Source organism: Anser brachyrhynchus, assembly GCF_964034855.1.
Source record: "Anser brachyrhynchus genome assembly, chromosome: 1".
NCBI classification, from domain to species: Eukaryota; Metazoa; Chordata; class Aves; order Anseriformes; family Anatidae; genus Anser; species Anser brachyrhynchus.
The window spans coordinates 65,557,478-65,581,919 of NC_137694.1; the positions used below are offsets into that span (position 1 = coordinate 65,557,478).

The following is a 24,442-nucleotide window of genomic DNA, read 5'->3' on the forward strand; positions in this document are numbered from 1 at the left end:
GGGCAAGCGCAGAGGTGGAATGGTTGTTGTTTTTTTTTTTTTGGTGGGGATTTTAGCTTTTTTTTTCCTTTTAAAAAACAGAACCAAAAGCAAAAGCTGTGTCTGTGCCCAGTGCAGGACGACTGGGTGGCCGGGTATATTAGTGTAGCTAGGAAGCCTTTTCTGCTGTTGTTTGTTCCCATCTCCATTCCCACTCTCCTTTACATAAACCAAAAATAAGCTATTCTCAATACATGGCAGAACAAGGGTCTCAATCTTTATCCATCCTTAGTGCACGAGGGGATGGAATCAGGGAGTGGGGATAAAGAGGGGTGTCTCTAGCCCCAGTGCATAAGTGTGGGCTTCTACCTCTTCTGTAGGAGAGGATGCTGGGGGGTGGGTGTGGGGGAGCTCTGTTTCCCCACTGTGGAGCTGGAGGCACGACCTGGAAAAAGGAGAGGTGCTCTCTCTCTTTCCTCCTGCCCCCCCTCTTCCTCTTCCTCCAGAGCAAGGGTCATTAGGCAGCAGAGAAGGGTCAAGGACATATACTCTTTCTCCGTGTTCCTCCCTCCAGTGCCAGGGTGCGTGGGTAGCATGGCTCTGTGCGTGCCCCTCTCTCTCTTTCTCTCCTCCGTTGCAGCAGTCAGTCAGTCAGTCAGTCTGTCCGTGAGTCCCTCCAGAGGAGACGGAGGTCTCGGGGCACCCCCCTCCTCTCACCTGACCTTCTCGCTCTCAGTCATTTCCCAAAGTCCCAGGTTGAGCACCTTGAGGCAGGGCAGCTGGGTGATGCGCTCCAAGCCCCGCTTGGTGATGCGGGTGCAGCCGTAGAGATCGATGCCCGTCAGCTGGCTGAGGTGTTCGGCGATGAGCTCCAGGCCCTTGTCGGTGATGCGGACGCACTGGCCGATGTTGAGGGTGCGGAGCCCGTGCATCTGTCGCACCATGCGGTTGATGCCCTCGTCGCTGATGTGGCAGGAGCAGAGGGAGAGGGAGCGCAGGCCGTCCAGGCCCTGTGCGATGTAGGCCAGGCTCTGGTCCCCCACCTTGTCGCAGAAGGAGACGTCGAGGCCGGACAGCCGCAGGCTGCCCATGGCCAGGTGCATGATGCCCGTGTCGCTGATGTTGTCGCAGGAGCGCAGGTTGAGGCTGCGCAGGCTGCTCATGTGCGACAGGTGCAGCAGCCCCGCGTCCGAGATGCCGCCGCAGAAGCTGAGGTTGAGCTGGCGGAGGCGGCCCAGCCCGCGGGCCAGGTGCTTGAGCGAGAGGTCGCTGAGCTTCTGGCAGTCCTGCAGCGTGAGCTGCTCCAGGCCCAGGCAGCCCTCGGCCGCGCTGCGCGTCATGCCCGCCAGGTGCCCGATGCCCACGTCGGAGAGGTGCCGGCAGGAGCGCAGGTTGAGGCTCTTGAGGCGCTGCAGCCCCCAGGCGATGAGGAGCAGCCCGGTGTTGGTGATGTTGCTGCAGCCCCCCAGCTCCAGCACCTCCAGCCCCTTCAGGTACTGGGCGATGCGGCCCAGGCTGCTGTCCGTGATCTGCTTGCAGAGGCTCAGGTTGAGCGAGCGCAGGGAGCTGATCTCCGCCACGAAGGCGTGGCCCAGCCCGTTGTCGGTGAGGTTGTAGCAGCCGCTGAGGTTGAGGCTCTCGATGTCGGCCATGCCCTGGATCACGTAGCTCAGGCTGCGCCGCAGCGACAGGATCTGCACCCGCCGGATGCCCCGCGCCGCCAGGCTGGGGAAGAGCGACGGGTTGGCGCGGCGCAGGTGCAGCTTGGCCTCCACGCCCCGCCACACGGAGCGGTGGTAGGCGGCGTCCCGCCAGGCCGTGCACACCTGCGCCGCGCGGCCCTTGTCGCGCACCTCCAGGTACCCGAAGATCATGGCCAGCAGCTCGGGGAACAGGCACGAGATGTGCGTTTCCATCGCCCGCCCGCGCCCGCCCGGCCGCCCCCGCCGGCGCCGCGCTCCGCCGCCGGGCCCGGCCCGCTTCCGCTCGGGGCCCGCCCGCCTTCCGCTGCGCTCCGCTCTCCTCCTCCTCCTCCTCCTCCTCGCCGCCGCCGCCCTCACATCGCCGGCCCGGGCGGCGCGGCCCGGCCCGCGGGAGACGCTGCTGCGCGGCCCGGCCCGGCCCTGCGCCCTGCGGCCGCCTCTACCGCCGCGCCGGGCGGGCCGCGCTGCTGCTGCCGCCGCGCCGCTGCTGCTGCTGCTGGTGGTGGTGGTGCCGCCGCGCCGCGCCGTGCCGCATCGTGCCGCCTCCCGGCGGGCGGGCCCCCGCGCTCCGTCCCCGGCGCCGGCCGCCGAGCCCCGCCGCCTCCCTTTGTCTCCGCGCTGCCGCCGCTCACAGCCCGCGGCCCCGGGCCGCCCGCATCCCGCGGAGGAGGCAGCGAGGCGGGGAGGGGAGGAGAGAGGCTGGGCAGCGGCACGGCTCGGCGCGGCCCGGCACGGCCCCGCCCCGCCGCTCCGGTACCGACTCCGCCGCTCCGGGCCCGGCCTCCGCCTGCTCCGCTGCGCCGCGCCGCGCTCCGCCGCTCGCTGCTGGGCCCCGGCGCCGCGCTCCGGCCGGGAGGGAGGGGGGAGGAGGAGGAGGAGGAGGAGGAGGAGGAGGAGGAGGAGGAGGAGGAGGAGGAGCCGGCGCTCCCCGCGCCCCTTGCGCAATGGTACGGTCCGGAACACTCCGAGCCGTCGCCCCGGCAACAGCGCGGCCCGGCCGCTGCGCCCCCCCCTCCCCGCCGTTAACCGTTGCGGCGCCGCCCGGCGCACAAAATGGAGGCGCTCCCCCCCCCCCCCCCCCGCCCCTCAGGGGTGTGTGGCTGTGAGGGGACCGGGGGAGCTTGGTGTGGGGGGGGGGGGGTTGGTGGCCCGGCTGCTGCGGCCTCCGCGGAAATGGGAAAGCTTGCGAAAATGGCTGTCGGGTGACGGTCTGCTGCGGCTGGAAGCGGTTGAAGGGCTCGCGTAAACGGGGCGACTTCAGGGAGTTGCAGCAGTGTCAGGGGAGAAGTGTCTGAACCTGCAGCCTCGAGTGGTGGCAGCCCCGTGTGCCCGGCCCTGGGCACCGCCGCAGGAGCGTAAAATGTGGGTCGGGTGCTGCTACAGACCGGGTAAGGCTTTACAGGACAGTATTAGGAGGAGCGGTGCTATGCCAAAGAACTTGCGTGCCCAAGAACAGTAAAGAAAAAAATAAAATTTGTATTTGTTCAACACTGCAGGTTGCATCTTTAATAATGTTTGGATTACCAAAATACTCAAATCAGCCTAGTTACCAGCATGTTTTCTCTACCAAGACTTTGACTAACCTGAAAGAACGTGCTCGTCATCTAAATCTATCTGCCACAGAAACACCTGCGGCTCCATCTTCACACAGATCCCACATTAGTAGACTCTGTTGACCACCTAGAGGTTAACTGCTTTGTTTTCATTCTGCCTTCTTTCCTTTCTGCTTTAAGTTGGAGGCCACAAGAGTTGAAGGACGGCTAGGCCGTGATCCGGCAGCGAGATCCCACTGCGTATAAGCATCGCCACTGACATTAGGCTGTGGTTTGGCAACGCACGCGATCCAGCGGCAGAACTCCCGAGTATTGGCTCAAAGACACTCTGGCCACATGATGCAAAGTGCTGACCTGGTACTCATTCACTCTGCCTGCTCAAGTCAGTTCACAAAGTTTTTGACAGGTTAACATTTTACTAGCAGACTTTATGCTGGATCAGGTATCGCTGTACACAACTCCAGCCAGATCAGGTATCGTCTGCACCCCTGCAGCTGGCATAAAGCCAGCATAAAATTGGCGCTGGCTCCATATCGTGTGCTCTGGCTCGTTCAGCAGAAGTGTGATCATGTGCCTTGGCCTGATCCCGATCAAATTTGTACTCCTGGGTGATCCAGCGAAGTGTAGGTCTGGTTTTAATGATCACAGAGACACGGCTCCACACAGACACTGCACCAGGTATCACCTGATAGGAGTTTATCTTCGTGGTGTTATTTATATATTTTTGCACTGTCAAGGGTGGTGGTTAACCACCGGGTTAGTATGAAAATTATTAGGTGAGTATTGCTGAGCAGCAGGACGGTAAATCTCAAACATTAAAAGGGAATTTTTGCATCCCAAAAGGGAAAATTTAGGTAAAGTGAGGAGCAGGCGAGAGGTGCGGCGTGTGCTGCACCTCATGGGCTGCGTGGGGCTGACACGGGGGGAGTCATTCAGCTGAAGATGGGGATTGCTCGCAAGAAGGATGAGTCCTGTGGAGATCAAGCAACACGTGAAAAGAAAGCAGCACAAAGGTGGTGTTGGTATCTCTCAGTGATTGGTGCATTACTCATAACTGGCAAAGCTACAAGCAAGTTATACAAGTCATTCCGAGAGAGAGCTAATGAAGTCTTTTACCGTATTATCCCGAATTTGGTTGCAGAATCTTAGCATGGAAGTAATGCTGTATTTCCCATCTCTTAACCTTTTACTTTGAAACCACATTTGGGGGAAGCGGGGAAGGGCATACTGTAAGGCATAAAAGTTAACGCAAAGTACTTTTTTCTTTATATCTTACCGTGTTGTGTCTTTAAGTGCCTGTTGTGCGTAACCAGCAAGGATTAGAAATAGATGACGCGTTTTTTGGAGACCCTGAAGTTCCCTTTCTCACGTTATACTTCAAGTGCCTTTGCCTCCCTGTGAGCAGTTAAGATTTACGTGTTAAATGGAATTGCCCTGGAATTTGGATTCCTAATCCTAATCTACATTTTTTGGGGGGGAAGGAAGACAAAATATTTTTCTAGTAGATTTTTGTATGCTTTCTCTAAGTGACAGATGTTTGGAAACAGAGACATAGAAAGAAAAGTAAAAGTACATGAAAAGGGGCAATTTATCATATGATTGTTCAGTTGATTTTGCATTTCCAGGAGTAAAGAAATAAGTGCCATGTTTATCGTGGTCTCATGGTACAAATAGGAGGTGGTAATCAGCATGTGATAAACTGCATTTTATTAAAAATCTCTGCCTGCCTCATACGCGCTCTGACAGCTAATCTGTCCCGCTGGAACCATGTCTGACATTCCAGCCCCTTGAGCAGCTCCCAGCAGCCGCTTTCTCTTTTTGAAAGCACTTGCCAGATAAATGTTTCATTCTTTTTTTCCCCAATTACACCGGTGTTCAGTGGAGGCTGGACAGTTTTCCTTGGCGTTGATTCAGGAGGATCTGCATAACTCACTTGTGGCTTCAATGACTGGGAGCAATCGGTGCCGATAAAGCTGCACCATCGTCTGTCCCGTATCTTTGATTGCATGGTTGGCGATAACGTCCACCAGGGCTTTCTGCAGTTCCCATCTCAGTGTCTCTCTACTTGTTTCTTTTGCTTCCCAGTTCGCAGGATGGCATTTTTTTTCTGTTCTGCACCTAGCTGAAATTGATCATTTAAGAGACAACAAATACATATTCCTTCTCTCTCCTTCTTTTTCTTCTGCCACCCTATTCCACACGCTTTGTGCATTTTTACAACTTCATCCACAGAATGGAAAACTTGTGAATTTATTCACAGGAATCATGTGGCATTTGGCTTTTCCTTACCAATCAGTGATGGCCACTGGGACTGCAGGAGAGAAATGACACAAAACTGCTTAAACAGTAAGGCCCAGGGTCTGCTAGCCCTTCTCCGGGGCTAGCAGGTAGGAGCTCCAAGGTGATTCAAGGCAAGTAGGAGCCCCAAGGTATCCTTTATTCATGCCGGTGGCTTTGGAGATCTAGGCTGTCATTTAAAATGGCTGTGCTTTACTTCCCACCCTTGAAAAAAAAACGAGGCATGGATGGCCTCAGCCTCTATCGTTTTGTTGCAGAAGTTGCAGGCTTGTGCTGTTTGGGGTGTAGCCTGATAAAATCCGTTAGCTAATTTCCTGTGACTGGCAGGCGCTGGGTTTTTCAGTCTTTTTGTCCAGCCCACCGCTACACTTACTTCTCAGTTTAAAGTGTTTCTCCACAGCCCAAGCTACAGGGGGGAAATTTCTTCTTTCCAAAAAAAATTTGTACCTGGCTTAACAAGTAGTTCAGCTGATGCTGGTTTGGGACCGGTTCAAGTTCTAATGTCACTGGTTCACTGTCAAATGTCCAGGTGGCTGCAGTTGTCCTTCACAAGTTGGTTTCCAAAACCTCTTCAGATTTGAAGTGTGTCCACAAAAATCAGCTAAGCCTGGGACAACCCGTTGTCTTAAACTGGGTTAAAGTTGATCTAGTGGAACTTCTTAAGAGTTCATTTGGAAAATGTCTTTGTTACAAGGATAAGATCAAACCCATCCTTTTGCACTGCTGATAACTAAACCATGATACTCCGGCTCAGCAAAATGAGGGTGCCAGCTCGCCGTGGAGAGAACATGCTGCTGTCAGTGTTACACGCCGAGTCAGGCTGGTTGCTGCTACAGAGCCCTTCTGCACTTAGCAAAGTGTCAGAAAAGTAGGTGGGTGACTTAGAGGTTCCTTTCCTTTCTTGAACGTGAAGCAAAAACGATCCCCTAGAACTCTTCTGTGATATAACCAGTAATTACATGACAAAGACCTCTATTAAGACTTGCACATTTAAATGTAGGCAGAGCACGTGTAATGTGCACACTTGAGATACGTAAGTATATATAAATATATTACTGTACTCATACACACGTTTATAAATCAGGATGGGGCTGTTAGTGAATGGATTCCCTTTGGGATAAAGAAAGTGTAACTAGTTAAGGGGTTATGTAGAACTTGTAGCATTAGGATCCGCTTGCATTGCAGGGCTTTTTTGTGAAGCTTGGGTCATAATGAAGCTTCCCCTAAAAACAATTTTAAAACAATGTTTTTACTGTACAATTGTCGTGTCTCTGATATGGTGAGGTGCTATATGAGTCTGCATTTTAGGATTACATGGTTCCTCCTGCACAGGGTAATTCTGCTCTGCCATGTATTTTCTGGTGTCGGGGATGGCTACACCAAAATACAGTGTGCTGTCAATATGTGGTTAGGTGCCAGGGCAGAATTCAAAGTTGTCTTCGTGCAAACACCAGCTGTGAATTTGAGCCTATGGGATTAGTTTTTTTTTTATTATTATTTAGGTTTTGATTTTACTTGTTAGGCAGTAGCCAACAAGAATATAACTGTGCTCATATGGGGAGGAACGCTCAGAGGATATAAAGCATGGGATTTCTGGATTATATTCCCAGTTTTTCATTAAAGTATAAATGAAAGGATTGCATGAAGAAGCAAAATAATTATGGTCCAGGCAGTTGCACTCGAATGTCGTGTACCTGTCGTGCACGTCTCATCTGCCCTCGTGTGACAGGGCTGCCTGGTGGTTGGAGGAAGCGGCTGGGGCGCTGGCCACAGCTCCGCCACGCATGTCACACCCTGAGTAGCTGCTACGCACCTCGGTACACGGCGGTTAAATCATCAAAGGGAAAGTGCTCTGGGAGGGCAGGATGTAAAATCTCAAACCTCAACACTTCCAGTTCCTTGCACTGGGTGCTGTTGCAAGTGCTGGGCTTTGTCGTTCCTTTATTAGCAGTACCAAAGACGATCAATATGGCAGAAAGTATCCGATGTGATCATTATTATTAAAAGCAGTGGCAGAAAAACAAAGAGGCCTTTCAGGTAGTACTTGCTTTCGTAAGCCATTCCTGGGGATTGAACTCTGAGACCTCTACAACTGGAGCTAAGCCGGCAGCCCCCGCAGCCACAGCGCAGACGTGCACGTCCAATGTGCTGCGCTGTACCTGTTACAGCAGCGCGCTTGTGAAGCCTCCCCCTGACAGCCCTTTTGTCCAAAACCCAGCAGAGAAGGCCGAGTGCTGTGTGACTCTGCTGACATCCAGCACACGCAGCCTGGGACGGAGGAAACGCTCCGGCTGCTGGCAGAGATGGGAGAAAAGTGGGTGCAACCCAACAGGTTTGCACACAGCCAGGGCAGAGGCAGCAGCACTAGCCAGCTTGTAAGCAAGGGTTATGTGGCCATCAGGGAGGCTGGGAGCTGGTTCCCCCCATCAAAAGCTCCAAGGAAGGGAAGGCATCGATACCTGGGCCGGTCCCTCTCCAGGGGCACCTGGGAGCAAGGTCCAGGGAAGAGTAATGTATGTTCTTGCGACAGGCTTAGAGGTAACCTCACAAGAAGGTAAGCTCGGCCTGGGGAAGGTACGCCTGTAGCTGTACGGTTCTTAAAACACGTTGTTTCTGTACCCAGGGATTACTGCAGTGTTGATTTTAACTGTTAACTCCTCCCTCTCTGGACTGCGGCCACCAGCACATTTTCAGGTAGTAAATAGCCTTCTAAAATTGGCAGTTCACTAGAATTGGACAAAGTTATGTCACCTGCCCTACAAGCATTGGCTCTGAAGTAAGGTTTTGGAGGAAAACTGAAAAATAGGGTAGTACTGTTTTGGAAAAATGCTGTGAAAATCAGAGTCACAATGTTAGCCCCGCATAGAACAGAAACTGCAGGTGAGAGTTACAAAATAAAATTTCATACGGAATGCAGGAGAAAGGTGAAAAATAATGTTTTATACAGAATGAAGGATTCGTATTAGTCCTGGCCAAAGGAAAGTTACTTTAATATCATATTCCTAGAAGTAAAAGTGCAGAAACTGTTGGTGCTAAATTTGCCTGATTTTCTGAAAGTTTTTTTTTTTTTTTTTCCTGCAACCCCAGTAGATACACAGAGAAGTGGTAGCAAAAGGAGGTGCCTTTCAGAACCTGCATTCACTCTCGCTTCCACCCCTGGGTACGTGCAGACACTCTAAAAACTCATTCAAGCCACTAGAATTACCAAAACGCATTATCTAGCAGTGCATGACAAAAAATCTTGAAAATCGTCTCTGCAAAAGTGTGGGGGTGAAATTAAGGGGAGACATGAGCAGGTTGGGGGGAATGTATGGAGTTCATGGTTTTGGAGGTGGAAAATCAACGGGTAAAGCAAAGTCTGTTTTTTTTTACCTGTTCTTCCAACTTGTTTCTGTACCATTCAGAAAAACACCAGAATCCTTGGCCTACCATATATTCATTCTGTATTAATTAATCGTCTATGTAGCCAGACTCTGTCATATACAATGAGAACACAACTTTCTTTAATCCAGATGGTTCCCCATTAAAAAAAAAAAAAAAAGTACGTGCACAGGAGAACACAAGTTAGAAATACTGCTTTTAGTCCTTTTTTTTTTCCAGCATACAAGTGGACTGAATTATGTGGAAAAGGAGCTTTCTTTCCACTATTTCACCCCTGAGATCTACTATTTTCCTAGTCTTGTTGGTGTTGTTGTTCCATGCTTTTTGCCAGCAAACCCAGGCTGTATTCTTTACGTTCCTCTTGGAACAGGGAATCTTTTCGTCTGAAGATTATTCCTTAATGCCCTGAAGCAGGAAACATAAACAAAAAAAAATCTTTAGATATATTGAAACCTGTGAAAATATTTATAGAATGGCAATGGTTGCCAGGACGTGGGAAGCAGCAGGTAACTAAATAATACTCCTTTGCATATCCACAGTGCCTTTCGTTTGGCAGGCTCGGAGCTCTATGTAAGCGCTTAGTACCTTGAGTTTCGTCGTGTTTCTGGCTGCTCTGAGCCAGTTTTAGTCCCGTTGCATCTGCGGCGAAACGGAGGCCCCAAAGGTATCTCCACGTGGATGGGAGGTGCGTACCTGCTTGCTTGGGTGCTGGGTGTTTGGGCTCGCGCTGCCTGGCGTTAAGTGCCCAGAATTACAGGCACGAGATCAGGTTTTGGAAATCCAGGCCCCAGCTTCACGTGCTTTGCTCCTCGCAGGACCAGGGCTCCAGCCCAGATCTGCTGGCTGCCGACCCAGCGCCGAGCTGCAGGGCTGGTCCTTCGCTGGGTTTCAGTGGATCCTAGAGAGCGCTGGCATTTTAGCAAGTCAGCTGGCAGCCTTGCCGTGTTTTGTTTCGAATGGTTCACATTCTTCCATCTAATTCCCACACTGAAAATTTCCAGCTTCCTATTTTCCCCTAGCTGTCCCAGCAAGACGTATTGAATATGCAGATGTGATGGCACACACTCACACACGTGCTTTTCCTGAAGCAACCCCTCAAAGTTTGTTCTGCATGTTTGTTTTACTCCAGTTCCTCTAATCCCCAAAGTGACATTAAACAGATTTTTTTGTTTAACCTTTGTATGAAATGCTCGTTCTCCCTTTATTTGCAAGTATATGCGTTTTTTTTGTTCTGTTCCCTTGTGCGTGGAGGAGACACTGCGTAAATGAAAACATATTATAATTGCTATGCACCACACATAAATTTCTTTTCAAACATCTCCCATGCATGTTTTCTCTTGAACATATTTGTGAACGTGCACATCACTATATTTTCAGACACATTCACATACTAAATAACTCTGCTTTCGATGTATAAGTGTTTAGCAATATAAGGGCCACTCACTCAGAGCCATTGAAATGCATTTCAAAGGCTGTGAGCTCTTTGGAAAAGCAGGGCCAGTGGCAGAGGAGCTGGGGATGCTGGTAGGCCATCTGATAGTGATGAATCTCTCCGTACAAACACGGCACTGGGCTTGACCGAAGAACTACACCCTGTCAGCACGAGTGAAGTAAAGACAATCAGAAAGCTGGCTTCTGCTGGAAGCGAGGAAGTTATTTTGCTGCAACAGCATAAATCCTTAATAGGATTTCTTGCTTTCCCTGCAATATAGAGACTCAGGCAATTCCTTTTCTCCTCCTACGCCCTGCCCACCGCAGGGGTGGGTGCGTATGTCCTCATTCACCAGCTTTCTGTGGCCCACGCCTGCCAACGAGCATACAAGACAGCACACACATCACATCAGCCTCCCGTGCAATGCGGCGTGCTCTCCTCACCCGCAGGACAAGCAGCCCTTACCTTCTCTGCAAATGCTCCGTTTTTTTGCAGAACGCACTGCAAGGACGTCGTATTTGTCCAACAAAAGCAAGATTGCATTCCTGATGAAAGCCGTTCCACCTATAGTACTGTGAATGTCCTTTTGTATGGTAGGATAAAAGAGGCGGTTTTAGTTTTCTCTCTTTGAATGGCAATTGGAAGGCCTAAACCCACTTAATTTCTCCTGTTGGGTATATGCTTTCCTTTTAGCTTGAAGGAAAGAGCAAGCACATTCCTTTCGTTGGAAAAAGCTGTCACCTATAGACTGTTCTCTTGCATTTGGAAAGTTCTGCGAGGGGTGTCTCTGTGAATATGGGGTCGATAATAACTGTTTACATGGTGTCGCTGAAGGATCTTTAAAGGTACTAGAGCCTGTAGTGTATCACAGCATCCACAGGCAATATCACGATACTGGTCTGAAAGAAATCTACCTCCCCTTGGTCAATGAGGAGAGCGCATTTCGGAGTTGCAGTTAGTTAGAACCAAAACGGCATGGCTGAGCAGGTCAGCAGCAGAGCTGGGAGGACGAGGTCCCGACCTGGCCCCGTGGGCACCAGCCTCAGGGCCTGGGCCCCACCTCTCCAGCCCAGCCGAGCTCCAGACGGAGCCACCACGGTGAGGGCTGCTCGTGCCAAAGTGTGGGCTCTGTACGTGCTCCCTGCTGGAAATGCCACTGCTTTCCAGTTCAGTGCCGCACATTAGGCGGTCACAAGCACCATTAGCGTACGGGTGTGACGCAGCCTTGACGTGACCGGGAGGGGAGGCAGGCTGTCCCAAGGGACCCGGCCTGATGGCTGCGGGAGAGGACTTCAGCCTCCTCCTTCCAAGCTTGGTCTGCTTCTGAAGACCCTGACAAAGGAAGGCCCCCCTTCCCTCTGATAAATCGGCACATAATCATGTAAACACGTGGATTTTCACTGTGAATGATAACCATGCAGTAGTAGCTTGTTGCCTTCTACCAGTATGATCCCAAGAGCTGGTGACAGCCACGTGCCATCTGACGCTCTAGTGGTGTGGTCATTCACAGATGACATCGACCCACATTGCATCGAAAGAAGCAGTCCTGCCCTCCTTCAACTCTTGATAGCAAACTGTGTTGGAAAGCCAGTTGGTGGTACAAGAGAAAGATCCAGGTGCCTTTCTTAAGTTTGCAGGATCACAGCCATCCAGGCAGGGCGTCCTTCTCCAGCCCAGCCACAGCTGCTGCAGGCAGGGTGACTTGGAGTTCAGGATGTCAAGGACTGCTAAGTGTGGGTGCTGCGGATTAGATGCTCAGAGCAGCCTAGGGTCAAATTCCCCGGGGTACATCCTGCACAGCACTTTCTGAGAAGATGAGGTGTTAGATAAGCACCCACGTTTTCCAGAGGATTTAACCCTTGGAGTTTTGGTTCTGGTGGTTTATGGCAATTTTTTTGTGTCAAAAGCAGGAAAGGGAAGGCTCAGTTTTCCACAGGCACTTCTGAAATCGGATTCCTCATTTTGAAGCTGAGCTTTTGGGAGGATAAAGCCCCCACCAGTGGAGTGCAGGATGTGCAAAGGGTAGCGCTGCGCTCAGAAACACTCAGGATGGGTGGAGAGCCAGCCTGGTGGCAACTCATGCTGGCTTTTTTGTTGATACAAAGCAAGTTTTTGCTTTTGATAGCCCTGCTGGGCCAGCAGAGCTGTGGGAGGAGAAGACCGGTTCTGCTCTAGTGTCTGTACCAGCAGCAAAAATGTCACATTGCAGTTCATGCTGAGGAGAGAAGCAGAAAGAAAAAAAAAAAACACATAGCTTTTTTTGGAAAGCTTTTGGATAGCTTTGGCAGTTAAAATATCTATATAATATGCTTTGAAAACTGAGTCAAATTCAAAGTCATTGAAAAGGAATAAACTCGAGTAAAGTGCACCAGTGGTTTTGGTTACTTTTCCAGTTCTGTTCTCTTTCTTGCTCAGGAAAGGATTTACAAAGCAGCAAATGCTAGTTGCTACACTGGAAACCTCGTCTGTTCCAAGTAGGTGATTTTACAGCAGCGCCTTCCAGTTGAATGCTTTGTTACTATTTTTTTAAGATTTATATTTAATTATTTTTTGTTGGTGGTGTTTACTATCATGTTCTTGCACATCAGGCCTAGGACAGATACCACAAAGGGCTTTGGTAGCAATATTGGGCTAAGTAGCTCCCGTCCAAGATGCTGGTGCTCAGCCTCTCTGCAGTGCCCTTTCCAAAGGCACTCGGTTGTGCCTCAGCCTGGCTGTGTGCTGTGAAATTGGTCAGGGATTGGAGCCACAATCCCCAAACCTCCAAGGAATACAGCTGTCCTTGCAGTCTCGGCACGGCTCCATGCGAGTACATTGGGTGACAGTGGCACTGTCACCGTTCAGGCCCCCAGCCACACATTCCTGCCCCACTCTGTCAACCAGCCAAGGCAATTAAATTAAGTAAAAAACAGTGTTTTCTTTCTGTAAGTTCAGTTCTGGACCTTTTTAATGCCCTGTCCTTGCTCACTGTGGGGCAGATGAAAATCAGTACCGGTACAGGAACAGGGGCAGGCAGACGGGAGCCTGGGACTAGTGCTGATGTAGATCTGTGTATATAACTGCAGATCTGCTTCTATCTGCTTATGCCATCTCCTTGGAAGAGCAGTGTCCTGCGGCACAGGGCTGGGATGAACTCCCGGAGGTGGGAGAGAGGTATTTATTGCCCCGGTAATGCCGCCAGCAGGACCATATTGTCAGGCTGCAGCCTCAGTCTTGGCGTACTGAGCTTGAAGGGACGAGCTGGCACACGAACAAATGGGTGTGAGCTGACCGTGAATACATTCAGACTGGAAACTGGAGAAGGAGTCACAGCTTTTTCGCATGGTGAGATTGCAGACAGGGACCCCACATAAAACAAGCAGCTTTCAGGATGCTCAAAAGGTTTGTATTATGGGATCACACAATGTATTCCCAAAAAGAGGCACAGCTCCTTGTTCCCAATATCCACTTAAAGTGGAAAAAAAAAGTAAAAAAAAAAAAAAAGTAGTGATTTAGCTCAACAGTTTAATTAAATCAGTGCAGATCTTACTTTTGAAGGCTATGTTTATGGTTTAAAGGGTAACTAACCTACACAACATTGATGTACTGATACAACTTTTTCAGATTAAGTTTGCATGAATGCACATTTTGCTGAGCGTTTTTATCTGCAAACTCTTTCTTTAAGAAGGTAATGATGTTAAAATAGCATTTTAGAAACAGTCCTAGACACGACACTTTTTTTTTCCTGCAGTTAGAATTGTACATGTGTGACTGGTGCTAAAATAATGGTGAGATATAAAATGATCTTTACCATACAAATGTATATGCAGTCTAGTCTATTTCTGAGACAGTTTGAGCAGGTTTAGCTTAAATCTGTTGCATCCAGAATTAACAGGATACCCTGGATGGAAATGTGATGTAGAGAAGATAGATACATTCTGAAATTGGTTAAATTGGTGTAATCTTCTGATATAGATAGTGCTTTGTATATAGTTTCAGCATTTTCTGCATTTTTTTTAATACTCAAACTTAATAAGCATGCTTGGAAAATGTTTTTTTCTTTGTTTTGGAAACAGCGATAACTAAGTAGATGATTCAGTTCACTGGGACATTATTCCCAAAATGTTTTGTTTATTACTTGTGGCTTTGAATGCACTGCACTTGAGCAGGAACAATGATTAATTGAGGGCTGAAGTATCTGGTGGTCTGAGGAATGGAAAAAGAAAGTATATTTTAATGTTGCCCCTGGTTCAGCAGAAGGGGTAGGTGTGTGCTCACCTCTAGGCGCCTGGTTTAAAGCTTTGCTGAATGGAGATAAATCTGCACCAGACAGACTGGTTTGAACCTCTTAGCCAGCCCTTCCTGCACCTCTTTTGCCCCTCATATAAGCTAAGGGAAAAAATAGTGTCTGCTAGTGCTGTGGGGTCTAATATGTGGTGCCTGGCAGTTCTAGAGTGGAGGAAGAGCTGATCATTAATATTATTCTCATTAGACTGGACTTTATAAGAACATCTTTGAAGATGAATAGGAAGGAGAGAGAAATTAAATCTGATTAGAATTTATTCCATGGCTTACTGTTTCCTTTGGAAAGGTGTATATCAAGCTTCACTGGTAATGATTTAATAAAAGGGGCTGACAGGAGGCTGTTGATCCAAGTCGGATGGATCCGGTCCCTGTGACCTATGTTGAGGTCCAGGGCTGAGCAGTAACTGTGTTTTCCCCTGGCCTTTCACTCCGAGGCAGCTGAGAACCACTGCAGCAGCAGCTGATCTGTGTTTTAAATTCTCAACTGCCTTTGCCAGTTAATGTAATTATTCCAGAGCGTGGGACAAACTGAAAAGGAAAATATACTCGGAGCAAAAACGAGGTCCAGACCTGTGGGATGCAGAGACATAGATCCTTTTGGGAGGGACTGGGGGAGCTACACACCGCCTTGGGGAGGGTGAAGGGTGCTCTGGGCTTCGCAAGGTCAGGGTGAGGAGGAAAATACTTAAAGTCACCCAGCTGTTGCCTTCCCCTGGCCTGTTCTGAAACCTCCGCAGAGAGGTGGCTTTGACTTGTCTTGCCATTCACTGCTATGTTGCTCATGCTGATGGAGAACTTTGTCCTGTTGTCCTGCCTGACTTTCAAGAAGGACCAACATACCTGTTTGTGGGTACCATAATCTGAGCCCAGACCTCTCTGCTCTCTTGCAGATCCTGCAGCCGTCACCAGCTCCCCGAGCTGGCCCCTGGCAAACAAATAAAGGAGGGATGCACTTTCCTCTCTTTGCTTGCCTCATGTCTTCTTCCATCTAAGATGGCTAATGCTCCATGTAAATTGAACGCTTGTGGAAGGTGTTGTTGGTTGGATGGCCGCAGAGGTTGGACTCCTTCATTCCTAGAAGCCTGCAGAGCTGGAGAGCACCAGTGTGAGCTTCCTCACCCTGCCTGGGCATCCTCACCCAGGCCTCCTGGGTCTGCTCCGAGGAGCCTGGGGAGCTCTGAGGGAGAAATTATATATTTGTACGAATTAAGGAGCTGAGATGGGGTGTCTATCTGGCAAGTAAACAGTGACATCGCGTGCATGGTAAATAAGCCATGGAACAGCCAAGCCAAGATAATGCTTGCTCTACTTTATTTAAATACATGCATTTGTAAGATTATGGCTATGTGTAGTGGAGCTTGTCTAATTTCATACAGGCTTGTCCATGTAAATAAATGACAGTAGGAAGGTTTTGGTTTGACATCAAAGGCTGCAGCACTATACACCCTGGGATTGTAATAGTCATGGGAACAAAAAGGGCAAAATTTGGGCCAAACCCAGTCTCAGGCACGAGGCATTACAGCAGAGTGAAGCTGATCTTGCTTCAGCACAGGCAGCTGCTGCGGGTGCTCCACAGGTTGTGGCTGAGTCTCCTGCACCTTCCTGTGGACCACCGGGTGCAGGTCTCCGGCAGCCAGGCTGGCTCAGCACGGGGACTTCGCCTCTCTAAGAGTACAGAACCACCTTGGGAGATAGGACGTTCATGTCCCGGCTTATCCTTGGATTTTGCCCCTTTTTTGTAGCAGGTGTGACGGTCTTGCTCCAGGTGAGCTCGTTGCCTGGTGTGTGAAGTATTGTGGGGTGAGCGGCAGCGTTCATAAGGATTTACATATGCTCTGTCTATTTTGCTAATGAGAAGCTGTTTTATTTGTAGAATCACCATCCTTTTAAATATGGTTTCAAATGGTAGAAAGATTTAACATCTGGCCTCTTCTGTTGTTTTTAGTACTTCTGCTTTTCTTGCTGCCTTCCTCCCTTCTTGCTCTCCTTGGTCCGGCCCTTCAGGGACGGCTGTCGCCGGGGCTGCTGAGACTGGCAGGTATATCTTGGCGTTTGTGCTCTACACGGCGCGGTGGCAGTGGGACCGAATGTCATTGGCCAGGGGAGGAATGGAAAAATGAAAGAGCAAGGTAGCGGTGAAAGGAAATCTGGATCTGTCAGCAAGGGTGACAGGTGATGAGATGCAGAAGAAGGTAGCACATGAGCACATCAGAAGATAAAACTGAGCTCATAAAGACCAAAAGAAACAAGCGGGACATAGACAGGAATAATCTGCCCTTCCAGCGGAGACAGACAGTGTGCAACAAGTCAATGTCAAGACAAAGAGGCAGGCCTGAAGGACTGATGTGCTGGGATGCTTTGAGGAGGTTTTATCACACCACCTGTAACGCCCCAGCTGGGCCTGGGCCTGCGGAGGTGACTCTAACTTCTGGTTTTAGTAATAATCGTGATACAAATGAAATAGCACATTTAGGTCAGGAAATGTGGAAGAAATCAGCATGGTGGCACAGTGCTAAGGGTCAGCAGCAGGGGAGCAGCACAATCCCAAACAAGCGTGGGGTGGGGGATGAAAGATGGTGTGGGCTCCTGGGTGAAGGCTGCAATTTAGCTTCAAGGGATTTCTTTTAAAAAAAAAAACAAAAAACTACACTCCCTTTGAAACTGGTTGAGCTGAATGGGCAGGTGTGTGACATTAATGAGATTCCTGAAGTCTTAGTAAGAACTGTGGTTAAAACCAAGCCTGGCTGCCAGAAGCAGACGTGTGGTAGGGCAGTACGGTGCATCTCTCAGTGCTGTCAACGCGCGAGTCAGAGGGCAGGGACTGACACATGTAAACCCTCCTTCCTGGGAATGGTTCCCTACGCATCTCTACTGAGATTACTGAGAGTATTACTGAGAGTAGAGGAGACTCTACTTAAGTGAATATTTTTCCCATCTTGAGTAAGTGCCTTATGTCAGTCTAGAGGGAGAGAGCAGTAAATGTTTCTGGATGCACTGGATGTTGCAAGGCATGAGAAACAGGCATTGAACCACAGTCAAGTTGCAAAAATAAACAGGAACTTGAAAGAGGCTCTTGATCATAACAGGAAGAATGCATGTCCAGTTCTCCCCAGTCTGGGAGAAACTGGACCAGATGCAGAAATGGTGAGCGTTTAAGTTGCATGGAAAGAGACTTACATTTTCCTTCAACTCTCCTTACGGCACTCAGTAAAGGTCTGTGTCGCACTTGGGGACATCCCAAACGTTTAAAAAACAGTAAGTATAGGACAAGGAGTTTGCGTGAATAACTCTCCGTTTCCAATTTATCGGGGCTGTCTTCCAGCCAGGGTTCAACTTTTTCACAGTCTGCCAAATCTTTGGGAATGATCTCATGGACACGACCTCCCCTTCTTTCCTGGAGCCTTGCAGCTTCGCTCCGGCGCACGCGGCATGAACCGCGTTGGGAAAGTGGCAATTGTTCTCCAGCCGCATCAGCGTGACTTTGAAAACTCGATGTGCAAACTTCACACACGGTTGTCACCTCTGAAAACTGGGGCACTAATTTTCGGCAGCACAGGAGACAGTTGCCTAGGGCAGCAGGGGCTTGAATGCTGCAGGGTGCCAGGGCTTTGCTGAGATGCAGGCTTGCTGCCGCTGCTGCTTGCTCTGAGAGGGGATCATCAGACCTTTACCCTGAGGGCTGAGGTTCATGTCCCCTCTGCGGGTGACAGCTCCCTGTTTGATGATCCTCAGTGCTCTGGGTGCAAGCACCAGATGCAGAGTGGGTTCGCCACCACCTTTGAGTGTGCCAGCCCTCCCCCCCCGAAAGAGTGGGATGAGGCCTTTTTCAGCAGAAGCAATAGCAGCCAGTGGTTTTGGAGTCATAGCCTTCTTCCCCTGAACCCCCGAGTCCTGCTGGCCCTCCCAGCACCCCAGGCAGTCGTGGAGGATCACCACCCTCTCCTGGCCAGCACTTTGCTGACCTTCTCCATCTCAGCCCCCCAGCAGCCCCCTGCCCCTCAGCCCTCTTCTGCGCAATATTTCACCGACGTCGCCCACCCAGCCTTGCTTTGGCAAACACCCTTGCCAAAGCTGTTTGAGTCAGCCCTGCTTTGGGGCTTGAAATGTAACTCAGGCCTTTTATTTATAAAACCAAAATCTCATTTTAAAGACTTGCAGGGCGGGTAGAAACAAAAAGTTGTGAGGTAGGGGGATCAATGGCATTCTTCAGACCACCGGCCGAATACTTTGCAGCTTTTGGTTTTGGTTTGGAAGTTGCTGGCTGAGGCAAAACGCCTGCAACAACACCTCACCTGCTATTACCACTTTATCTGGAGTCATAAACACAGTCAGTGAAGAAATTATTTCCAGGACCTTGAAGACGACTCACTTCCGTAATCCACAGCCACTCTCGCCAGCGGCAGACTTGAGCTGGAATTCAGTTTCAGACATTTTCCACTGAAGCATCTCCTTCAGTTGCCGCCTTTGACAGGATATTAGCTTGGCTGGATAAGTGATCTTATCCAGTACAGCAATTTTTGTGTCTCGTGTTTCAAGATAAGATGAAAATGTGCCTTGCTTGTGCTTGTTGGTGGTCGGGGCACTGCTAGTAGTATTCACAGTGCTTAGCTGTCATTAATCATCAGCTGCCTTTGAATATTAATAACTGAGATATTTATTTAATGCTGTGTGTTTCTAGACCAGGCTCCACGTGAGCATCTCACAGGCTTTACTGAAGGGGGGGGGTTCCAGTTCCATGACGCCTCGGTGCCGTGGGCTGACCGTGGCAGCTGATGGCACATCCACGTTGTGCTCCGTGAGGATCGGGAAGCACATCGGCAGGTGCCATGTGGCATTCCTGCCCGGCAGGGACACGGGACGCCTTGCTGCTCCTCACTCCTTTCTCAGTACCCACGAGGAGACGTGGTGAGGGCGAAGCTCGGAGGTACGCCTCTCCCATCATGTCATTCATTTACATGGTGCGTGCCTTGTATATGTGTGTGAGACAGTGAGGTCTTTTTCTGTTGTTTTGTTTTGTTTTTCACCCTAATCCTTCCTTCTGGCTGTGTTGAAATGGAAAGGTGGCACGTGCTCTTCTCTGCCAGCGAAAAGATTTTCTGTATCTGAGGCTGGCTTGGAAATTCTTTAGGTGACATCACGCCGTGTCTGTGCAGACTCATTGTTTGTCATGGAAAAGCCATTCATCCATACACAACTTCCTTCCTCCCCAGACTCCCAGAGATAAACTTTCCATTCTGCCTATTCCCTATAGAAACAGACCCCAAACACGTATGCGTGGCTATGCACACACACACCTCGCCATCCCTCCGTCACGCTCAGGGGTGTGGGAGGAGGGAGAGGGAGGCTACGGAAGATGTGAATAAAGTCACCCTGTTTTCCTCAGACGTGGATCCTGCTGTGCCCGAGCGGCAAAGCTCCCCTCCCGTGGAGGCAGCGGGTCACACAAGGCTTTTTTTGTCCTGCGGCTCATTCTGGCGCTCGCGGCCGCACATCTGCCTGCCAGGTGAGGCGGCCACCAGCTGCAGGTACAGCACATCTGGACGGGGCCGGCAGCGGAGCGTGCTGCAAACAAACACCGCGATTTCACCGTGGCGGGCGCGAGGAATTCGATAGAAAATATACTTCGGCGGCCTGAGCTGCCGAGTCTGGTGATTCACGTCTCGGGCGGTGTTTATGAGGCGAAATGAAGGAAAGGGCTGGGTGCTGCTCGCCGCTCTCGGGCCACGCGGGAGGGGACCCCCGGGGGCCCCCGCGTCCAGCCTGCCTGTGGGGTCACCACGGCGGGGGGAGGCCGCGTGGGGATGGAGCGGGTGCAGCTGCGTCCCTCGCGGTCCCCGGTGGGATGAGTGGAGAGGGGCGTCGGGGCGAGGGGAGCCTTTGAAGCCTTCCTCTCGCCCACCTCCCCAGCCCCTTCAGCCATCAGGCGGAGCTGCCAGCCCCCGGCTGATGACCCCCCCCTGCCCGGGGGGCGCGGGGCTGAGGGTGGGCTGCTTTTGAAGGCCACTTCGGGGCGCCGTGTGCGTGTGTGTGTGTGTAGGGGGGCGACATTTCCGAGCCGCCCCCTGCATTACAAAGGCGGCGGAGCCGCTTTGATGCGCCCCGACGGCTCCACGCACACCTGCCGCCGAGGGGCACCGGGGGGGGGGGGGCACATCAAAGCCGGGCACCCCCCTCCCCCCCAAAAAAAATAACCCCCAAACCCCACACATCTCCCCCCCGCCCCGCACGGCCCCGGCTCCTCGGGGGCTGCCGTCGCGGGGGCGCGGCCGGGGGAGGGGGCGGCGGGGCGGGCCGGGGGGCGGCCGCCGGCGGCAGGGGGCCGTGCTCGCCGCGCCCCCGCCGCACGCAGGCCCCGCTGCAGGGCTTCTCCTCGGCTCCTCTCCCTCCGCAGGGCGCCCCGTCCCGGCGGCAGGCTCCGCGGGGGCCGCCCCAGAGCCGCCGGAGCCCCCCGCAGCCCACCATGACGGGGCCGAGGCTGGCGCTCGCCGCCGCGCTCCTCTGCAGCTGCACCTCGCCGGTGGCCGACGCCAGCTCCTGGTGGTGAGTTTTGGGGCGCCGGGCAGCCCCGAAAAGCCTTTGTCCCGGGCTGGGGGCCGGGGAGGGGGCCGGTCCGGGGAGGGGGCTTGGCTGGGGAAGTTGGCTGCTTGCTCCGTCCCGGGCTTCTTTCGCTGCTGCTCGCTTCTTGCGAGGTCCCCCCCTCCCTCTCCTGCCCCTTCCCTGGTTTTTGGGGAGGTGGGACGCGGCCCCTCTCCCGCAGGAGTTTCAAGGGGGGCTTTGTGCGGGGCTCTGGGTGAGGGGGGAGGCGTAAGGAGAGGCTGGGTAAGGTTTCCGATCCGCTGCCAAAAGCGGCCGCGGAGCCCCTTCCCCTAAACAGCGGGAACCTCCCCGTGCTGGAGGCATCGCCCATCGGCGGTCCCGCACGAAGCAGCAGCCCGCTTTCTCCTCCTGCGGAGAAAGAGACGAGCTTTCCCTCTGCTCCCACTCCCCATCCCGGGTGGTTAAATTCGGGTTTCGAAGGAGCCCCGTTCCTCCCGCCCGAGCCCTGGAAAGGGCTCGTGTCTGGCCGAGCACCGAGGGAGGGAGGCAGCTGACAGGCGAAACGCGTCCGGCCTTCGGGAGCGAGGCCGGGGAAAGGTGCTCGGGCCTCCCGCGGCAGCCCCTGTTGGATGCTCTTCTCTCCTCGCAGGTCTTTGGCCATGAACCCCATCCAGAGGCCCGAGATGTACATCATCGGCGCTCAGCCCGTCTGCAGCCAGCTGCCGGGGCTCTCCCCCGGGCAGCGCAAGCTGTGCCAGCTCTACCAGGAGCACATGGTGTTCATCGGCGAGGGGGCCCGCAGCGCCATCAAGGAGTGCCAGTACCAGTTCCGGCAGCGCAGGTGGAACTGCAGCACGGTGGACAACACCTCCGTCTTCGGGCGGGTCATGAAGATAGGTAGGAGCACCCAGCGTGGGGCAGCAGCGGTGGGGGCACGCTGGGTGTCCCCCTGCGGCTTTCTGCCTTCCTTCAAATGTGTGTTTGGGAGCCAAGCCCCGTTAGCGCTGCTCCTAAAACTCCCTTTAATGAGCTTTTCCATCCCCTGGTGCTGCCCGCACCTGAGTGGAGGCAGCAGCGCACCTGAACCGCAGCTGGGGCAGGGGGCATCCCCCTGGGGGGGCCGTGGGGAGGTCAGGACGAGGGGGCTGCTTTTGTTCCGTGTGCTTGCTTAGAGGTAGGGAGGGAAGAAGCTGGAGCCAGGAACAATGGACCCATGTTATCGTTCCCAGCATCTGGAGTGCCCTTGGACAGGGAATGCAGCCCTGAGATGTGGGAAATATGGACTCCCTGGCTTGGGATCTCCCCCCTCCTCCCTTTTCTTCTGTTTTCTGTGTAAACCGAAGGGATTTTTATAATTCCTGCCCTGCTGGCCAAAAGAGGCGCATTGACAGGCCATTGCTGCACTTGAATTGAGGTGTGACCTAGCCGCATTGTCCCAGCTCCTTTTGAAATGCAATCATCTGATGGCAAGAAACTGAGAAATCCGGGCTCGGTTTGATGTGTCCGACAGCCAGGACAATAAAGAAAAGGTGTTAAAACAGCCGCTTACACACACACACGCACACGCACCAGCCTTTGTGTGGTGGGGTTTTGTTTCCCACCCACAAAGCTCTCAATGAAGAATCCAGGGCCAGCACTATTCCTCATTTGTAAGGTCGGGGAAAACACTTAATAGGGGATGGAAAAAGACCTCCTGCGGCCCCAGCTGCCCCCAGCGTTGCTTACACCTTTCTGGCCTCACTCTCAAAAAGCTGCACGGGGAGCAGAACACCAGGAGATGCATCTTTAATGCCTCTGGGGTGTCAAGGCAATAGGGCACTGGGGTAACTGAGTCCTGTGATCGCTTCCATTCACTCCTGAAATTATGTGGCATCATCCTGGAGAATTTCAGGGACTTTTCTGCACGTGCTGCTCTGTCTCTCAGAATCCCTAATCCAGCCCATCAGAGCCATTCAATTCCTCCCTTTCTGCCCATCTGTCCGGCTCACACCCCAACAAATCCCTGCTTCCCTGGGATGCTCCCTTGGGAAATGCTGTTTCCTGACAGATACTTTCAGCTGCTGATGCACATCCAAGGCATCTGCGCATCCTTGATCTCTTGCTCTCTGATACCAAGAGTGGTGGCCAGATGAGGCTCTGTGCAATCCCAGGCTGTTAAAACTCGTGCTTCAGGGTACAAACACTGAAACTTCAGCCACCAAAGGAAAAGGACAGCAAATACCTCTCCATCTCTCCCTTCTGGCGTCCCTCCCTCCCTCCCATGTAACTTAACATCCCAAAGAATGGGGCACAATTCAGATTCCCAAAGAGATCCTAGTGATCCCACAAGGATGCATGAAAAGAGCAAACCTCATCCTCTTCTTAAGTACCTTCCTGCAGCCCCAGCTCGGTCAAGTGGGTAAGTCCAAACCTGAAAAAAGAAAAAAAAGAAGTGTGATCTGAAGGGAAAATAAAGATCAGAGCTGGAGGATGAAAAGCAGCCAGGAAGGATCAGCGGGTGTATGAGAAGAAGGGAAGAGCATGGATATTAGAAGACAGATGATACTTCCTTTTTAAAACTAATTTGATGCCGTTAGCTTAAATTGAGAGTAGATTTGGGGTTTGATGAGGAAAGAGGCGTTGTGGTTATGTGGTGGTTGTGTCCAGTAGTCCTGCTGTTTGGTTTGTGTGTGTACACGCCTGTTAGGAGTACTGTTGGACCTCTGGTAGGGATCTGCTGATGGTGGTGTCTGTGAGGCGATGGCTTGTGGTTGCCCCTGTTCAAAAACCTATCCTAGCAAGGAGTTTTGAATCTGGCTCCTCTAGACCCCCTACTTTGATCAGTCAGAGCACATTCAGAAGGTGATGTTTGTTCTCCAGTGCAAGAGAATTGTCACCAAAGGTGGCCTGGAGTGTTACAGGGCTTATGAAGTACACCGCTGTTGTCTAAGTCGGCGATAAGGTGCTGCAGAGGGGGATGCCGCCTCCGGTTTTACTTTTTGTGAGTTTGTAATGAGGCAGTGGTCATCACTTCAGCAAGTCCGTTTTCCATGCTAGAGAAGAAAAACCCTCTCAGTCTCTCAGGTCATGTCAGCTATAAAGTCATTCTTCCCCGGGTTCATTCACACCGTGTGCCTGTCTCTTGTTTTCAACCCCTAAGCCCCAGTTCTGGACCACAGCCCTCTTGCTGTACGCTGTGCCAGCAGCACGAGAAGGGTCTGGAGACCAGAATATCTGCGAGAGTGCAAAGGCATGCCAGAGAGACGTGTTGGGGGGGGGAAGGAGATAAGGACCCA

The 24,442-nt window shown here is 51.8% G+C and overlaps 2 protein-coding genes across 3 annotated transcripts in view; one reads left to right on the plus strand and one right to left on the minus strand.

Annotated features, from left to right (window-relative positions):
- The window catches only part of WNT5B (Wnt family member 5B), a 70,665-nt gene that overhangs the window by 33,852 nt on the left and 12,371 nt on the right, over positions 1 to 24,442 (plus strand). Inside the window, exons 1-3 of one of the 2 annotated variants that reach the window (XM_080593418.1) lie at positions 18,786 to 20,155; positions 21,022 to 21,170; positions 21,817 to 22,064. In XM_080593418.1, the coding sequence (XP_080449544.1) occupies positions 21,091 to 21,170; positions 21,817 to 22,064 (328 nt within the window). In that variant the 5' untranslated portion in view covers positions 18,786 to 20,155; positions 21,022 to 21,090. Of the gene's footprint in view, positions 1 to 18,785; positions 20,156 to 21,021; positions 21,171 to 21,816; positions 22,065 to 24,442 lie in introns of those variants that run through there. The other variant, XM_080593417.1, reaches the window with a different exon arrangement.
- FBXL14 (F-box and leucine rich repeat protein 14) lies at positions 24 to 1,895 on the minus strand (the record flags this gene model as incomplete). The annotated part of the gene is made up of 1 exon (XM_080593407.1): positions 24 to 1,895. The coding sequence occupies one exon, from the start codon at positions 1,893 to 1,895 to the stop codon at positions 693 to 695; it is 1,203 nt and encodes a 400-aa protein (XP_080449533.1). The 3' UTR covers positions 24 to 692.